Consider the following 22,576-nt stretch of genomic DNA (forward strand, 5'->3'; position numbering starts at 1 on the left):
ATGAGAATAGCACACTAATGTTTTAGTTCTTGCTGAGCAGTGCTCACCGTGAGTCAAGGACTTTTCAGCTTCTCATGCTGCTTTGCCAGCAAGGAGGCTGAGGGTGCATAAGAAGCTGAAAAGGAACACAGCTGGGAGAGCTGACCCCAACTGGTTGAAGGAATATTCTATACCACATGACATCATGCTGAACAGGGAAAGAGGCAACTTGTTTGGGAGGTGACAACCACTACTTAGGGACTGGAATGAAATTGGTTGGCAGGTAGTGAGTTGCTTTGTGCATCACTAGTTTTGTATATTCTTTTATCACTATTTCCTAATGAAACCACTACTTTTCCATTATTTTCTGTCATGTTAAATTGGCTTTATCTCAGTCCATGAATTTTACCTTTTTTCTGACTCCCTCCACTGTCTCGCTGGGAGGAAATGTCTGCTTAGTGTTTAGGTGTCTGACATACTAAACACACCATGTGATCTCCTGTAAGTTCAAACTTGCCAGCACCACGGAGATGCCTCTTCTACTCTAGAACACCTCTACCCAACATCTACCATGTGGTCAGCTGAATCGCTCTGCAATCCACACTGGCAGGATTAGCAAGGTATGGGGAAGGCTCAGTTACCCATACATAATTTGGAGTACTTTTTAAATTTCATAACATACTCCTTAGTAACACCTTGGTTTGTCTGCCCAAAGAACTTCTGCACTTCTGCCACTGACAAAGGAATACACTGGGTATCTGGGGGATTTCTGTGATGCATCAGTGCACATATATACAGGCACAGTGCTTCACAGCTCTCCAGCTTTAATGCAGAAAGCTATAGGTGTCTAAACAAAAATCTTACCTATGTCTCTGTTACAGCTGCTAGTCTTTCAGCAGTAGTACAGTGTAGTGTTTGTTGCAATAGCTTTTGAGATAAGAAATGAATGACAAAATCCTGATTAAATTGCCTAATGTTGTGAAAAAAGTGATAAAGACAGTTTTCCCCTTCTGGCAACTCTAGCCATGATGTAAGGCAGCTTAGTACTATTGTTCTTTACCTGATTGGCAATTGCTTTACATTCTTTCTGAAAGCAAAACCAAGAAAAAAAAATAAGAAAAGCTAACTCCATAAATAATTTATTGATGAAGATACATTTCTATTCATAAGCAAAATGACAGAAAGAAAAAGAAAGTAACAATAGAAAATCAAGCAAAGCAAGAAGAAACTTTTCAACATCTTTTTCTTCATATTTCATCCCACACTTAAAGTGCTCACATTTATCCAACCTCAGCTCCACATAGCCGGCTGTAAAGTATGAAGGAGAGTAACCATTTGCATACTTTTAAATATGAGCAAGACAACTAAATTTTATTCTATTCTGAAATGCTCATGGATATATTTCATAGCTTAATTTATATTTTCCTATAAGCAAATATTCTTAATGGATGCTAAATGTGTTTGTGCACTCAATTTATGTATTTGATACTATTTGCTCAAAGTGGAAGCATGAGTTTGCACATTGCTTAAATGCGGAGGTAAAAAACGGGATGGAATCAGTTAAGAAATGGATTTCACAAGTGAAATAATTAGCAATTGTAGAGCTTCTGTTGAAATCTTCCAGAGCTTAAGAGAGGACGAAGGTAGAGAGTGAGAGGGAAAGGATACTACATCTACAAAGATAGGAGAGTTATAGATGCTTAAAGTAATGTCTAACTGTCTGAAAATGAAGATTTTTTTTTTCTGAAAGCTTTTTCTGAATTTGGGTATGCTTGATATAAAGAAGATTGAAGTTTGTTTATGCCAGTCAGTAAGACCAGATGCTGTGAAGCTAATTTAATCCCTTCTGTCCACTTAGATAATATTATGGATTCATACATAAATGATGGAGTGCAAAAAGTAACCAAAAGAAAATAGCAACCAAAAGTAACTGGAAATGGAAGGAGTAAAAGAGCACAACCAATTTTAGACACAGCAAAAGAAGATTGAAGTTTGTGTATGCCAGTCAGTAAGACCAGATTTTAAGCTAATTTAATCCCTTCTGTCCACTTAGATAATATTATGGATTCATACATAAATGATGGAGTGCAAAAAGTAACCAAAAGAAAATAGCAACCAAAAGTAACTGGAAATGGAAGGAGTAAAAGAGCACAACCAATTTTAGACACAGCAAAAGAAGATTACTAGTGCCAAGAAACAGTGAAGCAGCTGCTTCTAGAAGATCCAAAGAAGCTTTTGTTCTACTTCAGCCAACAGTTTTTGACTCAAAGGGAGTTTTAAGAAGGCAACATAAGAGAAAGCATCAAGGCAAGGAACTCTCAGTGAATAGAAAGAAGTGCCGAAACACAGATGACAAGACAACCAAGGATATGTGATTATGACACCACAATCTAGGTAGGGAAATATTTTGCTCTCCTCTAATTAAAATTTCTTGCTGAAATTTCTTTTCTAATCACATTGGTTATTGTTTACCAATGTATTTTAAATATTGTATAAATGAATACCTTTCATGAATATAATTGCTTATTAAAAGAAAGTAATACACATAACTCACATGACTGTTTACCTCAATGAAGCTGAGAGCTTCCCACAGTTTCATGTACCTCATCAGATTTTATTTTTTCTATATAAGTCAATTAAAAAAAAAAAAACACAAACTTTAAGGGCCTTAAAGCCGTGACTATTTGCAAGGTCTTAAACAGAAAATGAGGAAAATATATTTAACATATAAGTCAATTAAAAAAAAAAACCAAACCAAACTTTAAGGGCCTTAAAGCCATGCCTATTTGCAAGGTCTTAAACAGAAAATGAGGAAAAATATATTTAATTACATTAAAAGTGCGTTTAGAAAAAAATTATGCAATACCCTAGGAATTCTAGTTTTTTGTTCTGTGGGTTTGTTTTTTTCCCCCATAGGTAACTATATTTTGACTTTACAGTGCATCACTTTTAGTCTTCTTTTCAAATGTCTAGGCCACAATAGCTTTAGGTATTACACTGAAGCTCAGCTTAGTGAGGCTGCCTTATGAGAAAGAATCTTTAAAAACAGTTTTCATAAACTTAGGAGAATAGAAGGGAATAAGACTATAATTAGTATAAATGCCAGGGGTTTGTTACAAGAGGGGTATAGGACTGAACATATCATCTCTCCCTTCAGCAGGCACTAAGCTGTCCCATGCTGGTCACAACTGGCCACATCTGGCTCCACAATGGACCAACCACAGGACAAAACTGAGTCCATCAGTAGAATTTGTGACATTTCTATGAAGATGCATTTAAGAGGCAATAAACACTGAGGGAAAGGAACAAGATCAGAGCATGCGTGCTCCATTCCAGAGCTAGTAATACCCTCAAAGGGCTTGCAGTCCATGGATAACCCACACAGAAGCAGATTCTTCCCCTAAGAGGCAATGGTCCATGATAAAGCACATCAAGGCAGAAAAAAATGAGTAAGAGGGAAGAAATGGTAAAAGAAAAGACTGAGAAATGAGGAACAGCAGAAATGAAGTCCTAAACTTTGACCCGAACCTCCTGCACTGGCTATCATCACCAAAGAGACAATCTGTGGTGGAACAGAGGGAGAGGAAATGTTTGGAATGAAGTTAAGCTTTCAGAAGAGGAGAGTATGGGTGGTTTTCATAATTTCTTTACTATTTGTCTTTGTTTTCCAACACCCAAAACAGTCATTAAAGGTTTTATAATAAGGCCATTTTTTCCAGGACAGTAGTTGATGAGTTATTTGCCACATTTTCATTCCAACCATGAAACTTCTCACTCTTGTTCTTCCTATTTTCTGCCCCATTGTACTCTGAGGATGCGTGAGTGAGTGATGGTAAGAGGCCCTCATTGCTACTTAGGGTTAAACCATGACCCAAATACACTAACAAAATGTGCACTAGTGCAAACCAAATCAGTAAACCAAGGCAGTGATTAGTTGAAAAGGATACTGCAGTGCCACTCAGTGACAGACTAAAATTATGCAGTGTTCTGAAGTTCAGAATTTGAAGTCCAGGTCCTTAAAAATATGTAACAATAGGCTAAAGAAAATTAAACTAGAGGAAGTACTAAGAAATTAGTAAGTCTGTTTATATTGGTAATATGTAGCAAATACTATGTTTCAGGAACTCAGAAAGAAGTTGCAGTCAATCAACATCAATTAAGCAGGGGAAGGACCTAGCTTTTAACACAGTTACTACAGTGTAGCACTCTGACAAAAAAAGCTATTGAAAGAATTAGCATATTCCCTCTCAAAAATAATGCAGAAATAAACTCTTGAAAATAAATCAAGCCCTTATACTATGGGACATTTTGCAATACTTTTAACACTTTCACCAGTTATCTGATTTTCAGAAAACTCTAGTCAGAAATATTTTGTGTTATATATTTAATGTTTATTTTCTAAACATAGAAGGTTTTTTTAATATACCCCATCCCTAGAAGTGTTCATGGCAGAATTTGAGCAATCTGGTCCAGTGGAAGTTTCCCTGCTCATAGCACAGGGGTTAGAACTAGATGATCTTCAAGGTCCCTTCCAACCTAAACCATTCTATGATTCTATGACATTTATTTAATTTCCTTACATTCTCCCCTTTAGTCTATCATTAACCTACCAGAAAATACACATTCACATGTGTTTTTCTATTCTCTACTATCAAAGTTATTTTTTATTGATCATATAGGTTGAGTATGCACATTTAATTCCTTTACATGCTGAATTTTTTTACTGCCTACATTTATTTTAGAGTTGCAAAAGACGTTTTCTTCATTTTAAGTATGGTGGGCTGTTGCAACATTTGACAACTTGGTATTTAGTCCACTTAACATACATTGAGAAATACAGAATTATATATTAAACGAGTAAACCACAATAGTAAAAACACTATAATTTAATCACTACATTCTTAGGCAGTAAGGAGAAATAGAAGACACACATAATTTTTAAATCTCCCACACCTATAAACTCACATGCTTTATGGGTCTTGGATAAAACACATTTTAAAAAATTAACATAAGCCTGTTCTCTTTCATTAGCTATTAGCACGATTTTTTGGCAGGAATACATGTATGTTTACCATGAGACATTGCTTGCTCTTCTTTTCTCACTAGCTCAAAAGAAACAGCTCAACAATCCAAAACACTTCATTTAAACCACCAAAATAGTTATCACATGGTTTCTCAGTTGTGAGGTAGATTTATTAGAGAATTCCTCCTTCCTGTCTTTTTACAGTCCCATTACCTAACAACTTCTTAGTAGAAAGTGGTTTATCATACTTGGTATGAAAAATATAATGCAAAAAATGAGTCAGTGTTTTCATAAATCATTACAGCAGCCTTGAAGCTACATTAAAAAAGCTTCTTTCATATAAATTCATTCAGAATACACACTCCTCCAGAACATCTATGAACTCAGGAAGTCCAAATAAAGATATACAATACCTGCTGAAAATAGTAATAAATTTTTTTCTGTTCTATTTTAGGATATGCAATCTGAGGCAATCACACAGAGTTGTAGAACTTGCTCTTATCAAAGATCAAAACCCCAGTCATAGGCTTTTGATAATTGCAATTTTTGTGTTAATTGACTAATTTTATCAGATTCTGCAAAACTTTATATAAATAATTTCTTCCTATGCTATATTTTCTATAATAAACTGTAAAATAAATCCCTGAACTAGATCTTGGTAGGAATGTCATGATGTTTTTCATCAGATAAATGAAAAAAGCAAAAAAACACAAAGAAAAGGGGTTACTGTTCCCCGAAGATCCATTGATACACTGTGGTTATTAAAAAATATTATTTACAGTATTACCTTGCACTACTGACATTTAGTTTTCATTAGCACTTCTTCATTAGAATGACCTTGTTTCAAACAGTGACATTCCCAAAATTATGCTTCAGATGCTTTCACTCTTACTCAAAATAAATGCTTGTTCATAAAAACTGTGGGTAAGAATCTTTCTGGTTAATTAAACCTTTAATAATGCAAAGCATTTCAAAACATAGTAAAAAGTAAAAGCGATTAAATGCTACTTTTGTAAACAGAAACTTACTGCTTTACAAATATGACTTATACAACTATAGAGTCATTCCCATAATTTAATAATAAAGACATTCTCTCTGTTACTGTTCCACAGTATTTTTTCAGAATATTAGGACCATTTTAAAAGCTAAGTACACAGGTTAAAGTAAAGCAGGGATCTCCTGTAATATTTTTTGGTAACTGAATTTAGATACATTATATAACACACCACCCATATTCTAACAGATTGTAATTTGATATAGCAGTTTAAAAAACAAACCTTTTATGAGGTGGGGTTTTTGGGGGTTTTTTTGGGTTTTTTGTTTGTTTTTTTTGTTTGTTTGTTTTGTGTTTTTTGTTTTGTTTTGTTTTGTTTTGTTTTGTTTTAAAGTAACTGTTCCTATTTCCTAAAACTTCAGGCACTATTTTTCTAACAAATACAGCCGCAATTAAAATCTATTTGTTTAAGTGTACCTTGGTAGTGGGCACTAAATCCACGGTATCGGTGATTGCTGTCTGTTACAAAACGTAGTCTGAGCCAGTTTTTGTTGCTTATAACTGGAGGAGGTATATTCATTCCAGAAAGCCTGAAATAAAATAAACAAATTAAAAAGAGTTAATAAAGGATTTCAATATTATCAGGAAAATGTTTATATTCAAACTAGCATTCACTGACATGCCCTCTGTGGGGCTTTTTATTCATTGGTTAGTAGCATTTTAACAAGCAGACAAAACAGACAAAATTGTGCACTATGCCCGACCAAGTGATGGGATACAAATCAGTGCTAAGCCAGAAACTATACAACCATGTTATTGGTCAGGCACAGCACTGTAAAGATGGAAGTATATGGCACTCAGGCTAGAAAGAATTTGTGTCTACACAGTTCAGATAATGGGCTAGACAGAACACTGCTCTGGGCACCAGGGAAAGGTTTGTACTTTGTGACTTCACTTTCAAGATATGGAAGAAGAGAGCTTAGGTTATGCAAACCACTATGTAAAATGATAAAACTGGAATCTACTTTTCAAGAGTAAGTAATTTTCTATATTCATGGTATAAAGATAAAATAAATATTCCATCACTTGTGTGGATTTGAAAATTAGCTATTAGATTTACAAGAAGAGTAGGGAATTCTAGTACATTGACCCCAGCTAGCAGTCAAGCACCACACAGCTGCTCACTTCCTCCCTTCTCTGCCCTAAAAAATTGTAAGGAGAGAGAACAGGAAGAGCAAAACCAAGAAACATACTTCAAAAGACAGTTTAGTAAGTGAAGAGCTGAGAAAAAAAGGAAGTGATACAAAAGCAATACTTCACCATATTCCACAAATAGATCAATCAAAATGGTCTCCAATGATTAGCAGCTGTCTCTCAGCATCTCTAATTTTTTATTGCTGACCATGAAGTTACATGATGTGAAATATCCTTTTGGTCAATTTGGCTCTGTTTAATTTTTTTTCCCTTGCCAGTATCCTGCCTATGCCAGGTCTACTCCCTATGGGAAAGGAGGAGGGGGCAGAGAAAGCCTTGATGAGTGAGCATGGCTCAGAAGTATCCACTACATTTTTGTGCTATCAACTCTGGTTTAGCCATAAATCCAAACCATAGCACCTTATGGGCTTCTATGAAAAAAATTAACTATGAGCCATTTGACCCAGTATACAAAATGACCTGGATTTTTTTATTGCTTTGGTTTTCTGTTTGTTTTTTAGCATAAGGATATTGCTCCAATTATAGTAGCGTTCATCTTGACTGGCTCATTAGGAAAGTCTGAATTTAATTTCTTTTTTGTTTGGGAGTTTTAGCAGGGTTTTGTTGTTGTTGTTGTTGTTATTTTATTTTAAATGAGATGTCATGTTATAAAGAAGGTGAATGAAGTTTAGACAGAAAATTCTTCCATTTTAAAAAAAGATGCACCTGTTGCCAATAATTCAATATATATTTCGCACCAAAACCAGAAAGATAAGTCACATCTGCAGAATGTCAATGTACTTACCTATGCTCTTTCAGTTAGTTATAAACAGAACTCTTCCTATAGTTAAAATAAAATACTAGCCAGCAAGTATGTCATTTTATGTTCAGAGATAAAGGATTCCTGTTTTATTTTGAGAAAAAAAACTCTATTTATAATAAATCAATTCTGAAGTTTTGGGGTTTTTTTGAGTGAAATAAAACCCCAAACCTTGCTTAAATAAATAACTAATAAGTTTGTAGAGGTACTATTCTGTGAGGAAGACTTTTGAAATAATAACAGTTTAGAGGTAGTGCTCTTTTCATCTTTTCCCACTCACTTTACCTTAAAACAAAAGACGTTTAAGACACCTTCCCAAATTTCTGAAACTGGAGTGGTACCCTTGTTCCCTCAGGCACTGATATAAATGACATATATTGACTGACACCACAGGCTATTAAAATTCCTTCACATACTTGCAAAAGAATGTTTTTATAGTGTGGAAACATATTAGCTCACACAATTCATTTCAGCTGAACAACACATAGAGTCTAAGTTTTTTAAGCTTATGAAATTGACTTCAAATTTTAGATTCAAGAAATCCAGATGATGAAGCTAAAAAAAACCAAACCCAACCAATCAAATGAAAAAATAGTGCTATTAGATTGCAACAGGATGCAGTGAATGCACATTGCTCTGTACCAATTAAAGTCATATGCACTAGCGTATATAAAGTGTAAGAGGCTGAAACCTACACCTTTCAACTAGAAAACATCAAATATTTCTGCATTTTCCTTGTGAATTTTAGAATGAAGCACACTTTTTAACAGCTATAAAGTGGCTTTAGTTGCTACAAATTTCTTGTTACAGATGTAAGAAGTGTACTTTAATTTGTGGCTTGTTTTTGGAAGGTAGAGGTTAGGGTATCCTTTATAGTACAGCTATTTCTCTCTATAATAATATTACCTAATGATGCAAGAGGAAATAGTTATTTAAATTCTCACTCTATAAATAATTGTTAGGCTGTATAGAGATAGAGGCTTTCACTGCTTGCACATTTTAGAATAACCCTGTTACTGGAAGAGGCCTTACTAAATAATTGAAATAAAATAAGTCTGTAAAAAACATTTCTTAACCTGTATTTTGACTTATATATATTCTGCCTATAAGAAGGTTTCTCTTCAATTATCACAAAACTATGTGAAAAATAAATTGTAAGTTTATTGCACAAGGCATGAGAAAATATTACCCTAGATATTTAAATATGTTCACAGTAAAAGACTAATTTTGTTTCTAAAATAGCTAAAAATCTAGCTTACCTATCAAATCAGTATTTATTAATATATCTGTCCTTACATCTATGCTGACCTCTAATTAAATTCACAGTTCCTACAATCTAGTTTTTACAGTTCATGGGTTCTATGGGATTCTTCCCAGAAAGTAGATTTGCAAACTGACAAAATTGATTCTGTTGATATAACTGTCCCTTTTCTCATGTCAATTTATCTTCTCAGCAAATTATAAAGCTGTTCACCACTACAATAATGCATTGGCAGCCCAACCTACTTCTGTGCCAGTTGCTATTCTAAGCGTTAGTTATACTGCATCATCTACAATATTTTCCTAAAGTTCAAAGTAAAACACCATATCTTCCATAAAGAAAACACAGCTGTCTCATGTTATTTTATAATTCAAAAGATGTAGCTCCCTCTCAAGCTGCACAGAATCCTGCATAGTAAATTTCAGTCGACAGAGAGTAGGCTGCCCTTCTGCAGATGTCTTTCATAAACTCTTAGAAATGTTCATGGAGAATCCTGGCTGTGAACCAGAGATTTAAAGTATCTTACCACTATGTGCAGTCAACAGCATTGACTGTTACCTACTGCAAAATGCATTTGAAAAAGGAAGTGCTTTCTGAAACAATGCACCTTTGATGTAAACCAAGGGATTAACAGAAGTGTAAGGGTGCATGTAGGTATGTCAGTGAAGTACCCATCTGTGCACTTGATTTGTGTGTAAATCACAGATTACAGAAGAAATAAGGGACTAACATTTTTGAGAATCAAAATTTCATTCTTCTTGCACTTTATTACAACAATGTGCCTCTACTCCCTTCCTTTATACACTATCTGGCTAGCAATTAAAAAAAAATCACCTGTTTTAGGCTAATTGTGATCCAGTGAAGTCAATTAGTACTTTATTTGCCCTCAGAATTCTAATACATAATTCCCAAATTATGTTGTGGACACTCTGTGTGTGAGGACATGAGGCTTGACACCATTTTCAGAAGCCTGATTTATTATGTTATATATTATACTAAAATACTACAGGAAAACTATACTAAAAGAACAGAGAGAAAAGAAGGATCAGAAGGCTACAAAGAACAAGAATAGAATAGAATAGAATAGAATAGAATAGAATAGAATAGAATAGAATAGAATAGAATAGAATAGAATAGAATAGAATAGAATAGAATAGAAAACAAAATCCTGTGACTGCTCACAGCCTTGGCACAGGTGGCTGTGATTGGTCATCGCGTGAAAACAATCCACATGGACCAATGGAAGATGCACCTGTTGCATTCCACAGCAGCAGAGAGTTATTATTTACATTTCTTTCCTGAGACCCTCAGCTCTCAAGAGGGAAAAATCCTAGGAAGGGATTTTTCATAAAATACCATAGCTACAACCTTATATTGTAAAATGGAATTCAGGGTTGTTGTGTTTTGTTTTTTTAATAGCATAGGGCACATCCTCTATTTCTTCCAGAAAAGGAACAGTATACATTTACTTTAACATTTGAAATTTACACTGTCAAATGGCTTTAATCTTGACAAGTAATTTAAACATTCCCATCTTGCTCATGTACCAGACTTTAGCTTTAATTTCTAAAAGTCATCTAAAATGACAGTTCTTACAAACATATTGTCACTGATTGTCACAATTGTCAATACACTGATTATTATGATGTCATGCAGGCCTTAATTTAGTCATTCAATATGTCCAAAAACATTCCAAAGAGAAAAAAGTTTTGCTTTTCTTTAAAAAATATACAGCAAACTTTTCCCAAAACTTCCTATTTAAGCATATAGTTTCTACATTTCCTCATATGCCAGATTCCAGAAATTGAATTAATTTAAAAAAATTGAGGTTGATACCACACTTGTAAACGGTGCTGAAACCCTTTTTAATTCTACCAAACCCTTTGGCTAACAAAGACTTACATCTAAGCATGAGTAAGCGCCTACATAGATATCATTACTCATATATATGCACTACAAAATTCTAAGTGCTTGTTTTGATGCAAACTGCAGCTCGGTGCATTTTTTCTTATTGATATTATTTGCATGTTTAAATAAAACTACTGTATATAAAGCTTTGATTTAAAAAGGGCAAATTATCACACATTTTGATAAGGCCTATGTATGTTCATATATGTGCTATTGGGGCTTAACACACACAGCATAAAACACTAAAAGAGAGAGTAGCCACATGTCTCTTGAAAGGAGAAGAAAGACATACTCAACAGAACAGTACCTGATCAATGACCTATCTGGTTTGGTGAAATTATGCTTAAATTAGGCAGTACTTGTATTAAACTTAAATTTGAAGTGGCAACATCTTACAGCTCATTGTGTCTCCTTGCATCATACAGTCAACCCAGGACACTCCTGTATTTGTATACAACATATACTCTTTACCAAAAACTTCTGGGACCCCTTCTTTTGTTCTTCTTGATTGACTTGACCCTATAGAGCAACAACTCACATGGCAAGATTCATGATAAAAATCATTTGCAAAGGATCCACCCCACAATGCAGATTTAAGGGCACAAGACTAAAACTCACGTCTCTCATTTAATAAATCCGTATCTGTTTAAAACAAACAGTTACACACTAGAGAAGCAAAGCTGATGCCAGCTCAAAATTTAATACATTATTTCATCTGAAAGATCTTGAAGGATTTAATGATTAAGTTAACATATCCTTCCTGTTGTGCCAACTCAGGTTGTATGCTGTTTACACTGAAGTTTAGATACTAACCTAACTTAACACTTTGGTCAAGCACTGAAACCGTAGGTATTTTGTAGGACTAGGCATATTAATTTTGTTTTATGTTTCCAATTTCACTGATGAGTTTAATGGGTCTTAATGGCATCCATTATAGATGTGAGTGTCCACTGCATGACAGCTTTGGTTACTGGCCTTTTTTTTTTCCTGGAAATATTCTATCAAAATTATATTAAATCATTTCAGAGCAAGGACACTGCTCTGACATATATTGTCAAAAAGCAAAGAAAGTCCCAACAACTTCTTATGATTCTTACAAGCTCTATTGCTGTCTAGACTGATAACTCAGGATTTAAATCTTTTTGAAGATATCACATAAATATTAAATGTTAATAGGCATATTCTGTTGTCTTTGGACAACAACAAAGGTCAACAAAATGGATAATTGCTTATAAATTTTGCTTCTGTGAAGAATTCCCAAGATAATGTAAGTATTTTAAGAGCTGTTGTTTCCCTAGAATTTTAATTGTAGCTTACATTTATGCAGTACTAACATTTATAATATTAGTATATCTGTATTTCAGAAAAAGACTAAATGAGACATCTCTGTGACAGAGGCTATAGAACTTTAATGTAAGTTGAGTGTTTCATTTAATTGTATGTGTGAAACTCAAACTGCTGGCGGGTTGCATCAGGGCTGCTCTCGTGTGTGCAGTCAGAACACTCAAGTCATTAATGCCCTGCATGATTAAGGAATTGTCCATCTTGTGAGACAGACTGGCTTCAGAAAAGAGACTAATTTGAAAGGTAATTACAATATTAAAATAAGCAGTTTACCAGATAAGACTTCAAATGATGAAAACAAAAATAACAAAGGAAGAGAAAGATTAACTTGGAAATATAACAAGCATATACATAAAGAAAACAAAAGAAGAGGATTAAGTTATTCTTCTGCATTGCCATAGTCCAATGTCCAGTCATAACAAACAACAGAACACATCACTCCATCAAGAAATTAAGCAGTCATAATTCAGTCTTTAAAGAGGAAAGAAAAAAAGTCTCTTCCTAAAAAAGCTCCTTCTCAATGGGAAATATTCATTAGAAAAATAAAGGAAAAATGCCCAAAAGAAGAGAGTCTAAAATCTACCATTCTACTAGAATTTTGAGGGCAATATACTACCCAAGTTTTAAGTGGTTACAAAGTTATTAAAAGACCGAATTCTTATGGTCAGTTCCTGTGATATTTATAGCATGACTGAGTATTTTATGTATCTGAGATTGAGGACACTCACAAGTTTGATATTATATTAATTGTTGTTTCCGTATCTCAGAACTGCAGCCAAATGAATGACAAAAAGCAGGTTTTTATTTTTAGAACAGTAAATTGCCACTCTTCAAATTTAGACTCATGAGCTATTTAGAACTAAACTAAGGGTTTTGGTTGAAACTTCACTGCTATCACTTATTTCTGATTTATAAAACAAAAAAATTAAAACTTAAATATTTAAGTGAGTGTTTGGGAGGAGGAGGAAAAAAGTTCTACATCATTTAACCTTGAAAAAAATACTTGTTCCATAAAGTACTTTAATAATCTATTGAATAATTTTAGAGTTATTGAGTTATTCATCTAGATGGATAAAAATATTTGACCCTTTGACTCTTTTTGTCAAATACATTATGATGTCTGAAAGACCGAAAAAAAAGGTCTTTGTTTTAAAAATGTCAGTGCCTTTGCAATACTGGAAAAAGTTCAATTTTAGAATAAAGTTAATGTCATATATAAAGCAGCTCCATGAGAAGCCTGTGTATGATCATTAAGGACTGAATAAAGGTCCAAGTGATGATTAATGAAAGTTTATAGTACTGTGGATATGAAACATTGAAAAGTGTCAAGATTAAAAAATACTTTTTAAATTCAGAAGTTGATTGCATCCTGTAAAGCCAGATGTTTCTATGTCAAAGTTTTCCAACTAATCTCTTGACTTGACAGAATAATAAAGTATGAGGAAAGGAGCCTTCTAAACACACAACCGTTAGCTCACGATACATGTGATCTTGTCTTTGTGACATAAGAAAATAACACTGATGGACAGTGGTGTGTCCTGATTGCCTGCAGGCCTAGTACAAGCTGCTGATTTCATATAGATGTCAGGGTCTTAGAAGGAGTCATTTTTCACAAATGTGATGCAAATACCTGATATACAAAGTGACCCTACACACACGACTCAATTTCCCTGAGCACATCTTAGAAACAATATAAATACATATTAAGTTCACCTGTGCAGCACATGGTGGTTAATACATAGGTCTTTCTACCACACAAACTGTGATGAGTTGCACAAGCAGCTCGCTGGTGTAGTTGGAGAGATCAAGCTCAGGAGAGTCAATAAAGAGCAGAGGCAGAAAAGTCTGGATGCACCACTGATTAGATAAAGGCCCACCTGGTGCAGGCTGTGCAGCTTAGGCCTCCCACCAAGGCACTGATCCTGCTGGCCCAGAAGCTTTGATAAGGTGGATGCCAAGAACTGTCCTAGGATGTTTTTTTCCTGCACATGCTAAATCAAACTGTCTGTTTCAAGAATCCCAAATCTGAGGGCCTTGGCTGGAGAGTGGAGAACCCTGAACAGCTATAAAGATGAATGCAATTATCTGACTGTTTTCAGGGAATCCAGCACATTTCTTCCCCCAAATTTCACAGCTAATCTAAATAAACCTAAATTGAATACAACTTGTATGTGACAATACTTCTTTCAATACTTCTTCGGATAACCTGTGAGAAGCCTGTATAATTTACCTCTCTTAAAATGATGCCATACAATTTCTGAAGTGGCTGTTTTCTTTTCAATTTCATATAACAAATTGTTATATGTACAAGTATTGACTGAATAGGGGAAGGAAGCTTGTTCTTGAGTCTTTCTGGTAAGTGTCAATAAATGAACAAAATGAAATGCTCAAAGATATTACACCTGCCATACAATTTGATGTTCTGCAATAGTATTTGTTACACACATCATCTTGTTGGGATAGAAAAGAATAGCCCCATGTCAAAATTATTATTAGTCCAATTAATGTTTTAACAGACTAACAGACTAAATATTGAGAAGTCTCATTAATACCATTAGTAAATTATTTATTTAAAGAATTTTTTCTAATATCTATTTATTCTCTCAGGTGTTGTATCCACATTTTAAGTGTCCCTCTGCAACCTGAGATCAGCACTTCATTCTTTTCTAAATAGAAGGGAATATTTTTTATTGAGTCATTCCGCCCCTCTAATGTGCTCTGGTGAGGCCTCATCTGGAATACTGCATCCAGCTCTGGAGTGCCCACCACAAGGACATAAATCTGTTGTAGTACAGAGGGGGTCCATGAAAATGAATGAGGAATGACTGAGAGAATTGGTATTTGTCAGCTTGGAGAAGGGATGACTCCTGCGTGATTTAACTGTGACCTTTCAGTTCCTGAGGGGAGCCTATCAAAAAGCTTGAAAGGAATTTTGACAAGCTCATGTAGTGATAGGACAAGGAAAGCAGCTTTAAACTAAAAGAGACAGGGTTTAGAAAAGATATTAGGAAGAACTTTTTTACTGTAAGGTTTGTGAGGCACAGGACCATGTTACCAGAAGCTGTGGATACCCAATTCCTGGGAATGCTTATGGCCAGGCTGGATGGGGCTGCAAGTAACCTGCTCTAGTGGATGGTGTCCCTGACCACAGCAGAGAGGTTGGAACTAGATCATCTTTAGGCTCCTTCCAACTCATCCATGCTTCTATGACCAGTATCCTAAGATCATTATGACACTACTCTTCATTCACAGTCTTGAGTCATCCTTGGGCTATCTGATGTTTCCTAAAGAGAATCTTTGTTTTTTCTCATTGGTTCCCAGCCTTCTCAAGACCCAGTTATCAGAGAGGCCCAACATGTGCTGCACAGCAACAGCTTAGGGTTGTCAAAGCTTTGGTATACATGATAGTCATATAGTCACTTGAACAGCAGCAAAGAAAAGATAAAAACAGTTCAGGTCAAGACACTTCAGAAGAGTCCTAAGAGAACCCAGCTGGCAGATCAATACTTGGCCATACAAGGCCTGTGGCCACTTCCCAGTAACAAGGAAAAAGTCATATTTGCTGACTTATCAGTTGCTATTAGTATGGCCAGATGCACATTAAAGAAATCTGGAGGCACTAGAAATAGGAAGCAAAGATCACTTATCTATGAAGCTAATTCTCATTTAACTTCTTCTCATAATCCTTAGTATTTCATGTAACAAAAGTAGTTAAAATGAACACTTCATATAGGTATGCAGTGGTCAAATTGGTAAAATACTCTAATTGTATTTTCTGTAGTGCGTGAAGGGAAATTGGAATGCAACTCTGGATGGTGATAAAGCTTAAAATATAAGTCAAATTACTCCCACTCTGCAGCAAAATTAAGAACCCCATGGGTCTTATAAGAAAAAGTTACTTCTAGACTGAGTTTTCCTGAGTATCTGCCACTCTAATTGCTCATAGTTAGATATGCAAAATGCAAATGTACCTTAAAAGAGTTGTTCCTTAACATTAGAATAAAAATTTGAAATGCTGTCATTTTAAGTCTGAGTCAGTTATATTATTTCATCTTTTAAGGGTGATAGTGAGACAGTCCTGAAATGCCTTTAAAGAACAACGCATCAATACAAAGTAAGAGGATAAACATTAAACATTTCACTTCAAACTACAGGTGATCTTTTTCTGAGACTTCACTTCCTCCTTTCTTTCTCCTGTTTCTTCCCTTTGAAAATGTATGAAGATAGACACCTAAATCTGCCAGGAAAGGCTCATTTTACTGCATAGTTTAAATATAATTGTAGTCAAGGAATCCATGCTGATTACTCACAGAACCATTCACCTTAGCTTTCACCTTCTATGGTAGGTGGATTAATATTTTGTTCCACTATATATTGTGAAAGAACTTTCTTCTATATATCCAACATTGTGTCTCCTTCTAATTCTACTGGATTTATCACATTAGACATTTTTCTAAAATTTATCACATTTATCTGTCGTGACTTTTCCCCTTTCTTCAATATATCTATAACATAAGAAATTTCTTAATTATTTTACACAACTTTCATTTCAAAGTGTTGGACAAATACCAAGAAACTATACCATTCTTTACACAATGAAGGTGATGATGATGGTGATAATAATAATTTAAAATTTCCAACACATAGACAATATTTTGTTCTCCACCACAAAAATCTAAGAAAAAAATCAGAAACTGCCTGGGCTATAAGGGTACCCTCTTGACCTTGTTCTGCCTGAGGATTATGTTAAGTCTCTGTTTTGGACCCTGGAACGCCATTCTAGCTCAGCCTAAGACTGCTTCAGTTCTGTCCTTCATTATCTCTGTTTGACTGGGCTCCTGGGGGGATTCTGGACCTGGTTTATCACTTACTGCATTGGAGGCTGTTACTTGACTCTAAGACCCTGTGTTCAGCCTCTGGAAGACTGCATATCATAGGTGAGTGAAAAGCAGATGTGGTCTGTGTAGAGTCCCCCTTGGCTTCCAGTCATCCCTGCCTTGCTCCTGTTGCTCCTAGATAGAAATAGATTTTAAATCTCCCAATTAAACTGGTCTTTAAAACTGCTTTCTATGACAATTTATATCTTTAAACAACACTATGAATTTACTGTTATTCTGTGTACTTGATCATACCTCTCTTTACTGTATTTGTAACCTTCATATTCAAAAGTTGTCTGACTATATTTAGGGAAACATTTTTCAGTTTTTTTCTGCATTGAGAATTTTTAAGATGTTGTGATAAAATTAAATGTGGATATCATACACCTCCATCACCTTTACTTCATAGACATATAAGCAACTAAATTCCTTTAAGGACCAAAGCTTTGAAATTATCTGAGTAATAAGGTCATGGTAGTTTACATTCAGTCCTCTTAGATAATAATTAAAAAGGAAGAAGGGGATTGGGCAAGTAGTATCAGTATGCATGCAGAACACCTCATTTTGACAGAAATTACTTATATACCTTACAAGATTTTAGACTCATTCCTAGTTTGATGGTTCCTAATAAAAAACCTCCAAAATGAACCATTAAGAACACATGATCAGTTTCTATTTATATGCATAGGTGAGATTTAGTAATCTAAATTTATTCTCTTCGGGGATCTTGTCAAAGGAGGCTTTCGCAACAGAAACTGTGAAACTTGGAGAATTGTATTGAGTTTGAGCGGCAAGGTTTTGGTAGGAGTGGCTTCTGTGAGAAGTGCTAGGAGCTTGTCCTGTGTCCACCAGAATATGTGCCATTTGGCTGCCAGATGGATCCACTGAGGGCCAAGGATAAGCCCAGAAGCAGCAGTGGTAACACCTCTAGGTTACCATATTTAGAAGAGGGAAAAACTGCTGCACAACCACAGTTGGATGGAAGGACTGAGAACATGTGAGCAAAAAAGCTTTGCAGACACCAAGGTACTGAAGAAGGAGAGAGAGCTGTTGCCCTGGGTGTTGAAGAAGCTTCCCCTGCAGTTTGAGTGATGACAATGGGGAGGCAACCTGTCCTCAGGAAATTAGTGTAAAAACCACTGAAGATGTCTTTCTCTAACCTGACAGAGATATGAAAATATCAGCAGCTGAAGTCAATGATAAAGACATAGAAAGTGTATTGTTCCCATATTTCTGGAACAATGGTGAGTAACTATCAGAGCAGATTAAAAAAAAAAAAAAGGTAACAGTTAAGTATTTTAATCACTTAGGACTTAACAAAAAATACAGGTTTGTTTTTTGGTTTTTGGGTTGTTTGTTGTTTTTTTTTTTTTTTTTAATTAGAACAGAAAAGAAAATAAAACGCACAAGACTCTCATTTACTGGAGGGGGCACTAGATTATCCACTAATTCTTTCTTGCACTAAACCCTGTAACTATGAAACACATATTGAATCTTAAAAATTAGAAGAGTTGCTTCTCTCATTCAAAAACAATGCCTTTCTTACTGACCCCTGACACTAGTGACTGAAATTCTCTCATCTGTTATTTTCTAAGAACACACAACCTCTTCTATTCTGTGCATGTTCTGTAGATTACCGGCATATCTAGATAATCAAGAGCAACACCTCTGAGATATTCAAGTCAGCACCAAGCACTTCATTAAATCTGATTTCTAGACACCACACATCTGCTTTACAGTTTGAACCACTGGAGAGCACACAATGTGGAATCAGATACCAAATGAATGAGCACCAGAGCCCTTCCCGTTTGTGCCACATAACTAACTTGCTGGAGTTAAAACACTCCTGTGTTTCAAACTGAAAAAACATTCAGAGATATTCATGCAGATATTCATGCACTCAATAGCACAAATATTTGCAGTGAGCAAGGATCCTTATTGTTAGAGCTGTACTGCTTCCAATTCTAGACCTAGGCTGGTAAGACACTAAACTGAACTCTGTAGATAAACATGAACTGATGTACGTGTAAAGAAAGTCTGTGCCAAACTCTACTGATTCACAAGAGATCGTGTTGAAAATCATTCACCAAACTTTAGTATTGATATACTCTTGATTACTTAGTTTCCATATGCTAAGACATTCAGAAAAAACCAAGGACATTATTTTCCTAAAAGATACTAAACACACTGAAAAACTAATATTATACAAAGAATTTTAAAAAGCAATATTTGTCTCAAATTTTATGGAAAATGAAACCAGTAATTTTTGCTTCTTAAGTTAAAGCATAAGCAAGTATAAGTGTAAAAATTATTTATGTCAATTCTTAATTGACAGGTGTGTGCAAAATTACAATTGATACTTTTTTTTTTTTAAACTAAATGCTGCTTTCAGAGATGAGAATACGTTTTGGGATACTGCATGGGTCTGACTGCTAGCCACCTGCTCTTTCCAGTAAATCAGCCAGTGAACAAGCCATGACACAGCATTTTCATCTCTCCATGATTTTACACCATATATCTAATATGAACATTTTTTATTTAACTTTTAAAAAAAAGACATCACACTCTCCATAAACAGAGGCTGCACTGAAGATTTAAGAGCAATAAATATCTAAAAATATGATACAATAAGAAATTATGAAATAAGAAGATTCTCCACAATACTACAAAATCCCATCGTCTATTTTTTTAATTGGGGACAATTACTATTAATAAAAAACAAAATGTGATTGATAATTGGAAGTACATGAAATTGATTTTGCTATATCAATCTGTGTTACTCAAAAAAAATCTCCTTGGATTCAAAAATCTTCAATTTACAACGGAAAGAGACATTAAAAAATAACAATAACAAGAAGAAGAAGAAGAACAACAACAACAACAAGAACAAACAAGAACAACAAAAACAACAACCAAGAACAAGAAGAAGAAGAACAAGAAAGAAAGAAAGGTTTCTTCATTAGAAAGTAAATGCAAAGTTTTTATTGTCCTATAAGCAAATATCACTTGTTCCTACCCCCCACGTCTTTGCCTCTCCTTCTGCCACAAAAAATGAACCAAGTAGATCTGCTTAACAAGAACAAGAACAACAACCAAGAACAAGAAGAAGAAGAACAAGAAAGAAAGAAATGTTTGTTCCTTAGAAAGTAAATGCAAAGTTTTCATTGTCCTATAAGCAAATATAACTTGTTCCTACCCCTCACGTCTTTGCCTCTCCTTCTGCCACAAAAAATGAACCAAGTAGATCTGCTTAATAACATTGGCTTTTACAAGAAACACAAAATATATATTATAATATTTTTTAATAAATTTAATGGAATTACTCAGTATATTGACTAATAAATATGAAAGCTTTGCTAGAGAACAAAAACAAAGTTTATAAAATTTATCAATATTCTGTGGTTTTAGAATTAAATACCTTACTACTCTAGGAAATTCTGATATCCTAGTTGAACAGCCAGCTCAATATGCAGATTTTACAGACTGGAGCAGATTTTAAGTGTGTTCCTTACAATAATGATTTTTATTTACTTTACCACATAAAGCATTATTGCAAAAATTGAAGTTGCCAAAATAAACCTTTGTTCATGAAATTTGACTGAAAAGTGATATATTCTAAATTATGCAGTAAAAAGACAATATCAGTTTTAAAATATCTTGTATCAGTTTCTATTATCTATTAAATATGATGCTTTTACTGATATTAGTGGTAATTAGATAATATTATCTGAACACCTTGAGCAACTCTTCTGAAAAATATGAGTTTAAAAGTTTGCAAATACTCAGATCTAATAACTGATAAAAAAAAGTTGGTCACTATTTCACATGCTATAAATTAAGACTGACCTTTAAAGTATTGACTTAGAAGAAAGTAATTTTTAGAAAGATAGCCAGACATGGGCAGTGGAAAGCAAGCTTTGGCTCCACAACTGTGCCAGTATTCTTTAGTCCCATCCCTTAATACCAATCCGAGCATGACTCACAAATAAATGTTGGACCTACTGAGCTACACCACCGCCTGATGAGTTAATATTGTTTCAAATGTTTTTTAATGTTTATTTTATTAAGATATACTAGGAAATACCCCATTACAAAACGTGAAAAGATTTATGTTAACTGCTAACCCAGTTTTAAAGGCTGTACAAATATCAAGTATCATTTGCAATTGTAAATGAACATCAATGCACAGGTTTTTTTGCAGCTAAATAATTCAACCTTTTTCAGAATCTTTATTAATCGTATCTGCAACTTATGAAAGTTGTGTGCTTGTATAGATGCAGGGCATATACTATAAAAACAATTTACTTTTGCACACATAAAAGCATGTGCACACAAAGAGACACTGTTCAATAATTTTTCTTATGAATTGAAACTGTTTTGTGTTTTCTTGATCTATTTAATCACTATTAGTCCTCTGACTGCATATTTAGTCCTTATTTGATATTTACTTCTGTGCTTTCTTTATTTAGCCTACAGCATTTTGTATTTCTCAGAAGTAAATTTCAGATGTTCAAGCTCATTTTGATTTATCAGCATTATTTTGAAGTATATTGCTGTTCTCTAAAAAGCCTGTAACTCTCCAAATTGACATTATTGATATTTATGTATAATTACTCTTCCACTGAGATATTGCAAAAATATTTAACATTACCAGGCCTAGATCTAATCCATTTAAGATGCAACACAAGATGACGTACAGAGACTAAACAGTAGATATTCTTTGTATGCCTTTTCCCAATTAAGTACACCACATATTTTCAGACAACACTGACTCTTTTTTTTCTGCTAGTTGGTAATAAAAATTGGTTAGTAAAAGGAATTTTTTTTTTTTCATTCAGTAATTTTTCATCACTTAATACGTTATTTTTACAGGGTTCACAACAAACTCTATTACAACTCCCCAGGTGTCCCTCTCCTTTGCCTCTGTTGCTTTTGTTTCACTAAGGAACCAATTTTTCTTGTTTTCTCCTTGCTTGTAATATAGTTACAAGCTCTCTCCATCATCGTTTTTTATATCCTTTGGTAATTGTAATTCAGCAACTGTGATAGCCTTTCTTACTGTATTCTCAAAGCTTCTTAGTATCTTATGCTTTTATTCATTAGTCATGTGGTTCTTTTCTCACCTTTTGCAAAATTTCTTTCTGCTCTGTATATCTTTATGACTGCACCAGGAGCT

The 22,576-nt window shown here is 34.4% G+C and overlaps 1 protein-coding gene across 1 annotated transcript in view; it reads right to left on the bottom strand.

The window, feature by feature from the left end:
- Positions 1-22,576, bottom strand: part of CSMD3 (CUB and Sushi multiple domains 3) — a 593,341-nt gene that overhangs the window by 372,271 nt on the left and 198,494 nt on the right. The window contains exon 6 of the mRNA XM_039715519.1: positions 6,474-6,586. Within this exon, the coding sequence (XP_039571453.1) occupies positions 6,474-6,586 (113 nt within the window). The remainder of the gene's footprint in view (positions 1-6,473; positions 6,587-22,576) is intronic.

The sequence above is a fragment of the Passer montanus genome, unplaced genomic scaffold, assembly GCF_014805655.1.
Source record: "Passer montanus isolate IOZ18808 unplaced genomic scaffold, ASM1480565v1 scaffold33, whole genome shotgun sequence".
Taxonomy (NCBI): Eukaryota; Metazoa; Chordata; class Aves; order Passeriformes; family Passeridae; genus Passer; species Passer montanus.